This window comes from Genypterus blacodes, unplaced genomic scaffold (assembly GCF_046128005.1).
Source record: "Genypterus blacodes isolate CSIRO-AG114 ecotype Tasmania unplaced genomic scaffold, CSIRO-AGI_Gbla_v1 ptg000133l_1, whole genome shotgun sequence".
Lineage (NCBI taxonomy): Eukaryota > Metazoa > Chordata > Actinopteri > Ophidiiformes > Ophidiidae > Genypterus > Genypterus blacodes.
In genome coordinates this window covers 3658748-3672130 of record NW_027466935.1, presented here as the reverse complement: position 1 = coordinate 3672130, position 13383 = coordinate 3658748, and the positions used below count along the sequence as shown (strand labels likewise).

At 42.8% G+C, this 13383-nt stretch overlaps 1 protein-coding gene and 1 long non-coding RNA gene across 3 annotated transcripts; both read right to left on the bottom strand.

Annotated features, from left to right (window-relative positions):
* Positions 1-14: 14 nt before the first annotated feature.
* On the bottom strand, positions 15-9262 carry hip1r (huntingtin interacting protein 1 related). Of its 2 annotated transcripts, none has more exons than XM_076164242.1 (33): positions 8875-9262; positions 8161-8224; positions 7855-7997; positions 7675-7731; positions 7509-7589; positions 7213-7289; positions 7049-7110; positions 6796-6936; positions 6655-6712; positions 6251-6326; positions 6046-6168; positions 5835-5969; positions 5429-5612; positions 5259-5347; positions 5053-5169; positions 4840-4941; positions 4514-4708; positions 4227-4337; positions 3942-4136; positions 3716-3863; positions 3510-3596; positions 3300-3407; positions 3020-3156; positions 2810-2920; positions 2661-2719; positions 2530-2560; positions 2379-2441; positions 1925-2025; positions 1688-1793; positions 1452-1575; positions 1302-1363; positions 510-1205; positions 15-393 (listed from the first exon to the last, which is right to left on the bottom strand). In XM_076164242.1, exons 1-33 carry the CDS (start codon positions 8953-8955, stop codon positions 358-360), a joined length of 3960 nt encoding a protein of 1319 aa, XP_076020357.1. In that variant the 5' UTR covers positions 8956-9262; the 3' UTR covers positions 15-357. The 2 variants fall into 2 exon arrangements, with proteins under 2 accessions (XP_076020357.1, XP_076020358.1); XM_076164243.1 differs by having other exon boundaries at positions 5835-5966.
* Positions 9263-9903: 641 nt separating this feature from the next.
* On the bottom strand, positions 9904-11765 carry LOC143011400 (uncharacterized). Its single transcript, XR_012964911.1, has 4 exons — positions 11668-11765; positions 11089-11177; positions 10636-10706; positions 9904-10542 (listed from the first exon to the last, which is right to left on the bottom strand). It is a non-coding gene; the product is annotated as an uncharacterized LOC143011400 (long non-coding RNA).
* Positions 11766-13383: the final 1618 nt, after the last annotated feature.

The window sequence follows — 13383 nt, the reverse complement described above, 5'->3', positions numbered from 1 at the left end:
AGCTGAATTTTATATGAAAATATGTGGAGAACCCCTTTATTATTCTTATTTTATTAAAATCATTTCTATTAAACCAATTAATTCAGTTAAGAGCAATCAGTAATAGAATAAGGCTGAAGTGCGTGATTCCATTATAAGTAGAAAATATTACATTGCTGTTTAATCTGCACATTTTACCAATATAAAACTAAACTAAATGTAGCACGTACAGTATATTGCTTTTTAAAGCCATAATGTTCTAGAGGGAAAATAGATTAAATGTAGATAAATCGTCAATGATTTCAACAGATGAATGGATTTGTTTTCCCCACTAACTGCATGACAAAAATTGAAGCCACTATGTCAGATTGTTGCTTTTCAGGATTCCCCAGTTCCAGTTTCACCTCGTCTGAACTGTAATTACAAAAACAAAGATTAATAACATAATCACATGTAATCTACTCAGGTACTCATAATCCTTTTAAGAACATATGAAGTTAACATTTATGTTGAAGTTGGTTAACACTTACTGCTTTCTTCAGCAAAACTCCAGATTTTCCAAAGATAGTGTGTCTCCTGGAGGCTGGCTTGTTGGTCTCTGTGTTGTTCTGTGCCGTTGCTGTTTGTGGCTGAGACGGTGACTGTGACTGGGAGACACTTGATGTGTATGTTGAGGGTTGTGACAGCGGGAATGACTGAGGTTTGAAGTATGTTTGGGTTTGGTTTGGTATATAAGGCTGAGCTGGTGGGAATGACTGGGCTGGGATGTAAGGCTGTGAGGGTGTGTAGGGCTGCGTGGGTGTGAAGGACTGTGCAGGTGTAGAGGGCTGTGAAGGTGTGTAGGGCTGCATGGGTGTGAAGGACTGTGCAGGTGTAAAGGGCTGTGCAGGTGTGTAGGACTGCGGAGGTGTGTGAGGTTGTGTCTGTGAGAATGAGTGTGTTGGTGTGTAAGACTGTGGCAGTGAGGAGGTCTGTGTTTGAGGCGGTGGGAACACGTTGGTCGATGTGAAGCCCTGGGTGTTCAGGTATGGCTGTGTCTGTGAAAAGGACTGAGGTATGGGAGTGGAGTCAAGCAGAGTGGGTGGAGGCGGTGGGGGGAAACTATCAGCTGGATCCGTCTCGTCAGCTTTAGTCTCTGGAGATCCGACGTCATAGTGGCGCTTCCTAAGCTCCCCCAGACGGACACGCTCCTGCTCCAGCTCGTTCTCCAGCTGCAGCACCCTCACCTGAGAGGTCATGTAAACAAAGGCTCCCTACAATTAACTACAATTCAAAAACAGGATGACATGGTATAAAGGCTGTTGAGGCACAAGAAGCTTCACCTGGGTTTCCATTTCCTCTTTTTTCAGCTTGATCAGAGACATTCCAGAAAAGTCCATTGTACCTGTGAGGGCAGTAGGCAACAACATGTAATGATAAACCAGTTGAACATATTGGAATTAACTGACATGTTTGGATCCCCCCTCTCTCACCGTGGTCAGAGACCTGCTGCTGCCCGTGTTTGGTAGACGTGACGACCACAGCAGCCATGTCGTTCACGTGCCGTGAGGCCTGCTGCACCGTGTGCAGCTTCTTGTTATTGCGGTCAGCCTTCACCTTTAAATATGGACAAGAACAAACCAGTTATTGTCAAAACACTTGACCACAGGTGCCATATGAGTGAGTGACCACATCATAGTTCAAGTGGTGAAACGCTTCCCAGCAGAACCTTGGATGCAGCGACGAGCTGAGCAGTACTGGCAGCGATCTCATGTGAGCAGGCGATGAGCTCCTCGTATTGACCTTTATCAGTCACAACCCGGTCAGCTGAATCTCTGACAGCAGATAAACATACACATTAACCTCCATTTGGATGTTTTTTTCTTGATGATGCATGGTTATTACCAAAAAGTATTATGTGACTGGCCTATCATGTCTTTGAATGAATTGTTGGTGTTTTACTTACAGCAACTGTGTGGCCCCCCAGCCCACAGCCTTGGAAGCAGAGATGAGGCCCTCTGTCCAGCGGGAGTTTTTGGCATAGAACTCTTGAACAGATGCTGCTCCCTTTGAAAAGACAAACACAAGAGCATTTAAAGCCATTGTATGTTGTTGATACTCCTTGTTTTTCCATCTATTCATTTCCCAATGCTTAGCGGCTCCAGGCTGTGGAGGTTGGAGGCTAAGAAATCCAGATGTTCTTCTCGCAAGCCACATCCTCAAACTCTTTGTGTGATACCATGCCGGATGAGATATAAAATCCCTCCATCGAGTCTCTCCTCTGTGGTCTCCTTCCCATTAGACATGCTGTGAGCACCTTCAGAAGGTGTCCAGTAGGAATCTGGATCAGGTGCTGGGATTACACCTTAACTGGTTCCAAAGTGAAGGAGCAGTGTTAGGAGAGCGTTACATCAACTCACCCTGCCTCCTTCCACAATGTCTTTTTGTAAATCAGTAGCAGACATCACCAGCATATGAACAGCCTGGAAAAGCAAAAAACAGGTGTTGGGTGAATCTGAAATTTAACTTGAGTTTGCAGAACATTGTTTGAAAGTAAACAAGACGTTTTACCCTCATCAGGTCAGAACAGGATCCCAGGATACTGTGACAAAAACAAAACAAAGATCCAAACAACAGAAGTGATCAGAAGAGAGGGAGGAAGAGGAGCTTAAAACCCTTTCAGGACAACACATTTGACTTACCTCTGGTTCACCTCTAATTTAATGCCTGTTGTTTCTTTCTTTGCCTGATTCAGTATCTCCTGTGAAAAAAAGTGTGAAAGGTTGGTATCCTCATGTGCATGTCCAGAGTGTAGGGTTCTTTCTTTACTAATGTGTGCAGGTTTGCTTACTTCCATACGCAGCACAGCCTCCTCGATGGCAACAGATGTAGCGATCATCTCTTTATCCACCACGCTTCCTAGCTCCTCCTTTAGCACATCTTGCCCTTTTGGACGCAAATCCTGAAAAGCAAACAGGATCGATGTTTTACATAATGCGAGGTAATATTTGTGAAAGGAAAAACATTGACTATTTAATATTATATTTCGTTTAAATCGAACCTGTGCCAAGCCGAGGATGCGCTGCACAGTGTAGCGGACTGCAGAGGGATCTGCTCTCGGCAAACTGGCCTGGAGCTTCAAGTCCCTCAGGAACTGCAGACACTGATTTGCACAGTCACGGCAGCTGTCGGTCAAATCTTGAGACAAAGTAAACACAAGAAGAGCTTAATACGTGTGTGTGTGTGTGTGTGTGTGTGTGTGTGTGTGTGTGTGTGTGTGTGTGTGTGTGTGTGTGTGTGCGTATTAAGCTCTTGTGTGCGTGTGTGTGCGTGTGTCTTACAATCTGCCTGGTCAGTGGGAGCAGAGTGTGATGTTGCTGCTCCATTCACGATAGTGTCGGCTGTGAGGTGGGAGAATTGTGTTACCGCTCTCAACAAACCGCTGGCATCTAGTGGGAAGATAGACAAGACAAGAACACAGACGCACAGGTAAACACAACCTTTAACACAAAGACGAACACAAAAACAACACATGCATGGCAGCTCCATACCATTCATGTTTCCCAGGTAGATCATGTGGCTCTGCTGCATTTTGTCTATAGACACCAGAGTGATCTCAGCTCGGTTCACCAAGTAATCTGAAAAACAGTGGGGAAACTATAAATATAACAGAAAATAGCACAAAAAGCAAAGTAACATATAAAGTTTATTCACAGTGTTCAGTAGCCTTTGGATGAGTGACTGAGGGCGATTGTACCTGGAGAGCTGATGCAGCGCAGATGTATGGGGTCATCCACTTTGGCCACAGCATCCAGTATGATGCCTTCAGCCTCTACTACTGCACACTGCAGCAGACTGAACTGCTCCTGCTGCAGCTTTTGGGCCAGCTCACCTTCTCGACAGGCCTGTGTCCAAGCAGACAAACTCATCAGTGCCTAAAAACTGACCAATTTATAACAGTTACATCCTGGAGCCAAACATACCTGTTGCTGTATTTGGGCCTGTAAGGTTCCCAGCTCCATGCTGCTCCTTTGTCTCTCCTGCTCTAAGGAGGTATGCTGGAGCATTGCTTGCTGTCTGAGGGAGTTGAGCTCTGCCTCCTGCTCCCTCGCAGAGCGCAACATCGCCTCCCTCTCTGCCTGAAGGCCTGCTAATGCACTGTTCAGCTGGGTGCCAGACTAGAGGACAAATATCAAGTGTTAGAACCAGCAGGCTGCCCCAAAACCACCCAGGGACATTGTAAGTGAATAGAATTGAAATAAGCCAACCATTTCTTTGCTTTGGAGGACGCCGTTTGCACGCTGCAATTCTGCTCTTGTTGAGTCCAGCTCTCGTCTCAGCCTGTCAATCTCTAATTTCTGCTCAGCGTTGATGGCTATCTATTGAGAGGAAACACCAAGCAAGCATGCAAGTTGATATGAATCCAGTGGTTCTAACATAATTGACATGTATTGTCTTCTGGAGAAGTCTGAATGATACTGAGAAGTGTTGATGCTTTTAAGTCACACTGTGTATATTTCCTCTCTGTGCTGCTGATTGTATAATCTGACCATACCTGTTGTTGTAGCTGAGCTCTCAAAGCCTCCAGCTCTCTGTTGTTCCTGTCTCTCTCCATGTCCGAGGAGCTCTGCTGTATTTGTCCCTGTTGTCTCAGTGTGGAAAGCTCGGCATCTTTTTCTCCGACAGAGCGTCGCAGCACATCACGCTCTGCCTGTAGAGCTGCTAGAGAGCTGCCCACCTGGGATCCCTCCTGAAGACAGTGAAAGAAATACAACATTTAAACAAGGGCAGTTGAATGAGACAGACTGACTTACCGAACACAGGGGCAAGGAGCCAACCAAGGATTGATCTCTGAACCATCTTTATTTTAATGAATCTTACCTTCTCTTTATTTTCCAGACTCATTCGAAGATGAGCCGTCTCTGCTCTTTGTTCTAGTAGCTCTTTATTCATGCGTTCCACCTCCTGCTGCTGCTGAGTCATCTGAAACAAGTTAAAGGTTAAGAGTTAATGTGAATTGAAAAGCCGTAGCTGTACCTTCTTAGTGCTACTGTTGGTGCTGTGGTTGGAGGTCAGAGTTTGCAGAGGTCACACCTTGTTTCTGTTCTCCTGTCGCAGAATCTCCAGCTCATTTTGTAGCTGTTCTTTGGCCCTCTGTAGTTGGTCTTGGTCGTGTTTTGTATAGGACAGCACCTTTACTGTATCTGCACTCTGCATACAAAAACAGTTCAGATTCGCAGTGGCTCCTGTAAGGCCTCATTGAACTGTGACAGAGAAGCAATACTGAAAGGGCAGATTACCTTCTTCATCAGGTCAGCATGACTGGAAACCAGCTCCGCGTGTTTCTCTTTGAGATGAGAAAAACGAACCTCAGCCGCCTGAGCTCTGCCTGTTACAGAGAGATTAGATGATATGGATGCTGCTGTTTTTACATATATGTTTTAGATGTAAGGAAAAGGCATTCACCTACCATCTGCCTCTTTGTATCCGATCTGTGCCCCAACATTGGCAGCATTAGAGCATCGTAATGCATCTACTTCCATCCGCAGGTGTTCATTTTCCACCATAGCAATCTGTTTGTGTGTACGCTGCTCCTCTGCCTCAGCTTCTAAGCGGTTCACTTGAGACCTCAATTCAGTTACACACCTCTGAGCCTTAGGAAAGGAGGGACAGGAGACAGTGCACTGTTTCAAATGACTGCAATCAATACACACAGATTCTTTTTGAAAACTGTTTTTCTGGCAATAGTTCATCCATGGCAAGTAACAAAAATATGTATAAAGAAAAAATGGAAACGCCCCATGACGATGGATTCACACCCCATTGTATGGTGACGTAAGAAAGGTCTGTGTATCTGGCAGAACACCCATATCTACCTCAGACTTGATGAGCTGCAGCTCTGGTTTGAGCACCTCCAGCTCCCTCTTCAGATTCTCATTCTCCGTTTCCCTGTGCTCCATCCCAGTGTTCCCATTTGGCTGTGTTCCCGCTTGGCTGAGCAAATAGTACTGCTAACAGGAAAAAAAAGTCATAGAACCAGACAAAAAGTGGAAAACATTCACAGTAAATGAAAATAAACAACTGTACCTGTGGCGTTTCCCTGAGCTCTGGCTGTGGCTCCACCTCCTCTTCTTCCTCCTCATTTGGCATCACCACCACTGGCTTTTTATATTCAGCAAAGGCAGCAGCACGAAGGAAGTTTGGAGGCTCCTTAGTGTAACAATCGATAAACGTGTAAGTGATGGAAGTATGCAAAAAACTGGTTCAAGAGAAAACATTTGCAAAAACTTACATCTGGTAGATCTGGGATCAGGATGACGGTTTTAAAGAATTCCATTTCTCTGGCTCTGTCAAAGAACTGTGTGAGACTGCAAAGGAACAGATTGTTGTTACTGAGAGTTTCTGTCAGAGATACCGACTATCTGTTGGTTACCATATCAATTTGAATATTTGGCTTCAAGTTTATATAGCAGTTCATGGTCTTGCAAATAGAGTAACTTTGCATCAGAAACACTCTCAAGAGCTCTCAAGGTATTAAGCTGTCAGGACCTTCTAACTCTGCTTTGTTTTTATTTCCTCTTGTCGTGATTGGTCCTGCTTATTGTCTCTTGAAAGCATTTTGAGTTGCATTTTATGCTTTACAAATAAAAATGAAGTGATATAACGATGATATGATTAAGAAACTATATAATGTACCTCGTAAACAGATCACGAAACCGCTCTCGATGTCCAAGAAGAGCATCTGGCACAATACCTACAAAGCAGAAGAAATGACTGGTGTCAGGTGTGAATTCACATTAAGGGTTGATCAGAATTAAAAATCTTTGTGTTGCTCACGGCTGTGCAGCTTGAACATCAGTAGCACAGAGAAATGGTAGAGGAAGCTGCAGTCCAGTATGAGGGGGATCAGAGGAGTCAGTCGACACCGTCCAGCTGGAGTGATAGATTTTGCCCCATTGGCATCCAGCTGACGCAGAACTTTGGCACAAAACAAACGCAAAATCATTTAGGCAAATCAAGTTGAGTTGAAGTTCAATGATAAGTAAAAAAAACAACATGAGTGAAACCTGAATAGATCAAAGAGAGTCACCTGTTTCTGCCATTTTCAGACCAGCATCCAAGTAATCCAGCAGCTCCTGCGTCATATCTAACCTGCAATGTGTCAAAACCTTTGTTCAAATGTACATATGACCACATATCTACTGCACAGTATTGGAGAGGTAGTATTGTTGTGGGCAAAGTGAAGAAACTTACACTTTGTTCATTTCACTCCCTGCTTCCCTATCCACAGTGTCATCACTAACTTCCAGATTCCCTCGGATTGTCTTGTGCTGTGGAGACGTTGATTTGGTCATTTGGAAGATGATTCAATAACGTGGCACGAAAGGGCGTTTTCAATATTTGGTAAATTTCTTCAAAACACCAATCTCAATGAAGAAAAATCTGATATATTGGTCCCATTTATCAAGGCTACCAACAGTTACAATTTGATAGATAAGGATCTGCATAAAGCAATAGTGTCAGTATGTCATGATCCATTCTATTCTCACCTTTGCATGGAATTCCATTTTGAGGCAGAGAAATTTGGCCGACAGCGCAACAATGTGGCCGTATCGATCATGCAAGTGTCCCTGTAAAGAATCGAGGCAATTTCATTATCACGCATTCTTTTTCCCATGTTTAACCAGTTACAGCTTTATCCTGATAGCTACTCACCCAGAGAATCCCCATGTCTTTAACAATGCGGCAGTGTCTGTGGGAGTCTCCAACACCCTGTAAGTCATATATGAGACAAAGAACTTTAAATGATACAGGGACATCACAACAATGAGGGGGAAAAAATAGATGAGATAACCAAGATGGAAGGGTTCAATTAATTCTACATTTTGAACTTACATTTTTGTGCCCATCTCTTAGGACTTTGTGCAGCAGGTAGCAGAATTTCCAGCTGATAATGGCGTTGCTGGACAGAGGCAGATTCTGGGTGTAGGACCAAAATGTGGTGGCGCCACCCTCCTTATGGGTCCCCATGATGATGGCTTCACAGTTGTCAAGAAAAGTGCACAACGCACAATGTGAACAGTGGTGATGTAGCCTATGTAGTAATAATGGGAACAAGTCAACATTACATTTGGTTTAGTCTACATTGAGACTTTTCCACACAAGATCTGCAGTGTGAAGTTTATCAAATATAAAGGATACTGCGGACATATTTCTCCTTTGGTGGTGTTTCAGCTGGAGTGATGGTTTTGCTGATGCTATGGAGCTGAAAAAGAGCAAAATACAAGTGAAGAAAATCTGAAATATTCATCAACATAACTGTGCAGCTTAGATGTTGTACAAATAAGCTTAGTGTTCTGTTTCATCGCCCACTGACACCAAGTGGTAGTTGTAGCAAGTGTAATATATTATCTATCTATTCTTTATTTTGAGAACAATGACAACAGCAAACATCAAAAATGAAACGTAGGACCTTTCTAACCTTACTTAGTTTGGTAAGGTCATACATCATCAGCTCTTTGTTGTTCTTCTGTTATTCAAGGCTCAGCCACGGGTTTTCCAACAACCAATCACAAAGCTGATAAGGCTTTCTGTCTTTTCACAGTCACATTTGCTCTCTGGTTTTATTCCACATTACCTTCATTATTATATGATTATTAACTTTGTGCTGTTGAATTATTCTGTTTCTTTTACGAGTGTAGCACTTTCTAACCCTGTTTATTATTAACATTAAAGACGGCTAAAGTGTTTATAAAAATGTGGAAAAGCGTAAATTTGCTCGTAACTCGCTTGTAGATCTTACGTTGGATTTTCCTCCATCATAAACGTTTGAAACAGAGTCGTCCTTATTGTATAATTACATTAACACCGCTGTCATGGCTGAAAATAAATCACATTTTACATTAAAGGACTTACCTGTTGTTTATTAAACTGGGCTTTCTCCGCAGCCAAAGCTTTTTCCGACTTATCGTCGCTCTTGCTCTTGTTTTTACTCATGTCGGCACGGTAGTGTTCTCACGGTGACTACATGAATCCAGGCTGGTTCCTGTCTGAGCTCAGTCTCACCTGCTGCTTCTTGAAAACAATACAGGTGCGCCGAGCGCGCGCCGAACTGATTACCCAGCGCGCGCTCTACCAATTAATGACTCGATAGATCTAAAGCGAACAGTACAACAGTCAGCAGGAAAGCGCCTCTATGACACAAGAGAAGACATATCAGGCATCATTTGAAGAGTGATTTGTATCTAAATATGTTATCACAGCAGCGAGATGGCCAAGTTCCACTCCACAAACTACTCAGACTTCATGAGTCACCCTTAGATCTGTAGGCAGCCTGTGAAACTGGATTGACAATACAAGACCACACCACCTAACAGCCCTGTAGGACTGGTTTCACATCTCACCCGCTCCAGACAATACTGCCTTTTAAAACCTCATTGAATAATTAAGAAAATGCCACACACGGTGCAGGCACATCAGGTGCACTTACACCCATTGGTAAATACTGAGAAACTTCAAAATTCTGTTCTTTAGTCAAAGTTACAGTGTCCACATGACTTTGTGAAGCTGGGTCGGGCCCAAGGTTTGGGTGGAGTTTCAATAGCCTGTTGGACCAAAATAAACCTTACACCCTTGATGCCACACCCCAACGACGGGAGAGAGAAAGGAGCATTGAGACCTATGGTGGGGGTGCAGATTCATGATGGCCATTTAAACACTGCTATAATTTGGCAATGAAAATCAATGAAAATGTAAATGAAAAGCAGCAATTGGAGGAATTCATGATGGCATTACTGTGACATCATTCAGGATCATTAATGGAGGGTGCTAGGGGTGTCTCCAACTACTATAATTTGGTAATGCAAGTCAAAAATAAAATAAAAATGTGCATTTTATGAAACAATACAAATACCTCACACTTCCACTCTTTATTTATATGCCTTGGTGTTTATTGAAGAACAAAAACAAGTAACATATGAAGACTTTGGCCTCGGCTGCAAATCCTTGACAATCTCTGACTGCTGTAGTTCTGATTTCTGAGCTTGGTGTTCTATTTGTGGATGATAAAGAGGTTTTCTTTCCCTCAGTTTTCGCTCTTCCAGCTTAACGGTTACTATTGTCTGTCTAAATTTAATCACAGAGCTGATGTTGGCCAGTAGAAGCTATAATTTCATTTTGTTGAAATCATGGAAGCTGTTACTGCTGAAACTCTACCACAGCTTTATCTGCTGGACAGCGTGCCATCGCCTGCGCCTGCAATCTTTCTCTTCACATTCCTGACAACTGCTTGGCATGCTGTTTTCTTTTCATTGTGGCTGCATGAATAGATTGCCACTGTTTCGACTCAGCGGCAGTGTGCTTGCCATAGCAGGGCTAAAGGTCAGCTCGGACACCGTCATCGGTTGATTCGTGGCTTCGGGGGGAAGTAATCCTAGATCCCCACTCTGCCATTCTGATGCATGTGGAAAGCATGGGGTATCATTTAGTTTGCGTTTTGAGTTCTTGTTCAAAACCTCGCTGAGTGACAGCTTCTCTTCTACATCTATCATCATTTTGTCCAGTGACTCCAGCGCAGAAACTTCTCTATAGTCACAAAATCAGAGTAACAAAATTCAAAATCACATGCTATTATACATTCACTATACTTGATATGTGTCCACCTTTTAAACTATTCACCTGCCAAGTATTTCCTGAATGCTCTCCTTCATCAGCGATTCACAGGCACTTTCCACAGTCACATGCAACAGCTAGAAGTCATTACAGACACAAATATCATTACATTTCACGTTATCAGACACAAGATGATTGATACCTATATTTAAGTGCTAAAACAAAAAAAAACCTCTAGCAATAATGCAGCTTTTCACTGTTTAAGGTTAAGGTATGCGAGTATTAGGGAAGTGACCCAGAGCCACACAAACCACAGTGGAGAACATGCATCTAAGGTATGTTGATAAACCAGAAAAGCACCTGTGATGTCAGCAGCAGGAGGAATGAGGAAGGACGTACTCCCTTACATGTGATCTAACATCTTTTTTATGTATAACTTTGTCTCTGGTTGGTCCTCCTGGTCCAGCCACATGGTGAGTTGAGAACTGACTGAACAAGGTGTGATGAGAGATACTGTACCTGTCGTATACGGTGGAGCTCCAACTTTATATGTTTTTGTTTGGATTGAGCCATCTGTAGAAGTTCATCTTTCCAGCTGTCTCCCTCAACTGGTGAAAAACATCAAATGCTGCACTTAACAGGACAAAAAACCCTTTGGAAATGTCAAATCAGATACAACACAGATTCAAAATTGATAGGAGACTGCTGAGAAAATGCAGAACTCAGTGGTGAATCTAATAGTGGATCAAGCTGCCTTAACTTAAGTTTACACTTCCCCATGGGCACACTTGTCCTCTGCATTTAACCCATCCTAACCTCAAGGAGCAGTGGATAGCAACAGTGCAGTGTCCAGAGACCAATTCCAAGTCTACAGCCTATAAAGTCTTGGTCAAGGATCAGGGATGGCACAGGATTCACACCCAGAACAATCTGGCTGTGAGGCAATGCTGTCCACTGCTCCCAATCCTGCTGTCATTCCTTTAGCAAAGTTATTGTTAGAATTTTAACGACAATGGACTTCCTGTTTCCACTCACTGGTAAATTCTATTCCTGCAGGTGTTTTAGTGATGCTTTTGAGCAGTGTGTGGTATACATTACCTAACAAGACCACAAGCTGGCGAAGCTGCTCATGCTTATGTTTGAGATTAACCATCTGCTCCCTTTGGGTACAGCTTTGTGTCACCTGCTGCTGAAGCTCCTCTTCAACCAGGACAAGACAGTGGACATTTACTTAATCAACTTATTAATGATGTATTTTCCCTTCTATAATTGAGGCACACTGTTCCTGTGTAACCTCTGTAATACGTGTTGTACCTTTTAGTTGCATGATTTCATGCTTGGCATCTCTGTAACGCAGTTTAATTTGCTTCATCTGTCTGACGAGTTTGTTTTCCTGTAAGTAATTCTCTGTCATTGACATCTGGAGGCCTGGTGGTCTTCCTGTCAAGGCAGTGATGTAACTGGTGGACGGGGTGCAATCTTGGTCCTGATTAACCAACAAAGAAGCCACACAATCATTTATAAAGATAACTTTGTAAACTTTACTTCAGCCAAGGACACATGACCACTAAACAGAGTAGTTATATATGTGGAAATAACAAGTCTTAATACTGTACCTTCTGTTTAAGCATGGACCTCAATTCTTCCTCCCTGACCTGATGAGAGCCAGCTTGAGTGGACAGAGTCGCAACCGTGGAGTTGAGATTCATGTTATCCTGCTAAAGTAAGACCATAGATGATTAACTACTAAGCCGTTCCTTTTTAATAACACCTACAAAAGCAACAGCAATTCATAGGTTAACCATAAACTGCTCTAGTTTTGTAGGCGTCAAGTAATCATGTTTTCAAACTCTCAAGAAAAAGCACCAGAAGAGTGAGAGGCAATGTCCTCTTTAAAAGCAACTATTTAACTTAATAGAATTGCATTTCTTTCGTAAAGAAGTGGAATAATTTCTACACCTTAGTGAAGAATTACTGCTAATTCAAGTTAAAACTGGTATATAAAAGGTTTGGGGAAGGCTCGCACAAACCCACTCACATCTTGCCATCGCTCATGCAGGCACCCCGACCGACCAGCAGGAGTCGCTGCTGTAGTGATAAAGATTACTGGCTTCCCACCGAGTGACATGGGAAGAGGACCCGGATCCCTGCGGTGGACTTGCTCAACCCCATAATCACACCATAATAAGACCCTTCCAGATCTATCGCTTAATTCAAGGGTCTCAAATATATATCAGTTTGTGAATTAGATATTTAGTTTTCAACTTATTTTGCAAAGGTTTATATATCCACAGTTCTGTATAATTTTCCAAAGCAGGTACTGCTGTTTCTGAACTTACTACTTCCCAAAGAAGTGAGGCTGAGATCAGAATCATAAATCTTAAGGATGGCATCTCCCGTTGATACTTACATTCTAAGCAGGGGATACAGTTATTAATAACAGGGAGGATTTATAGAGAGAGAGAGAAAGAGAGAGAGAGAGAGAAAGAGAGAGAGAAAGAGATTTCATATTAAGGAGTTGCTGTTAATTTGACTGCATGACAACATTCCAGTAGCATTACCACATCATCTAATGGCAAATAGATGACATAACGTTTGGGATGTAAACCTTGACCACTATACCCACACCTCTTCCATGATATGCATATTTCATCATTCAGCCTAACCTGGGTGGAGGAAATGCTGATGTGATATGGAGTTATTAAAACTATTTAAAAGCTCAACTTATAAGTCCTTAAATATTGTCCATCAAATAAACGTTCACCTCTTGAGATGCATTCCTGTGCACGTTCCCAAAGAAATGTACCTTAATCA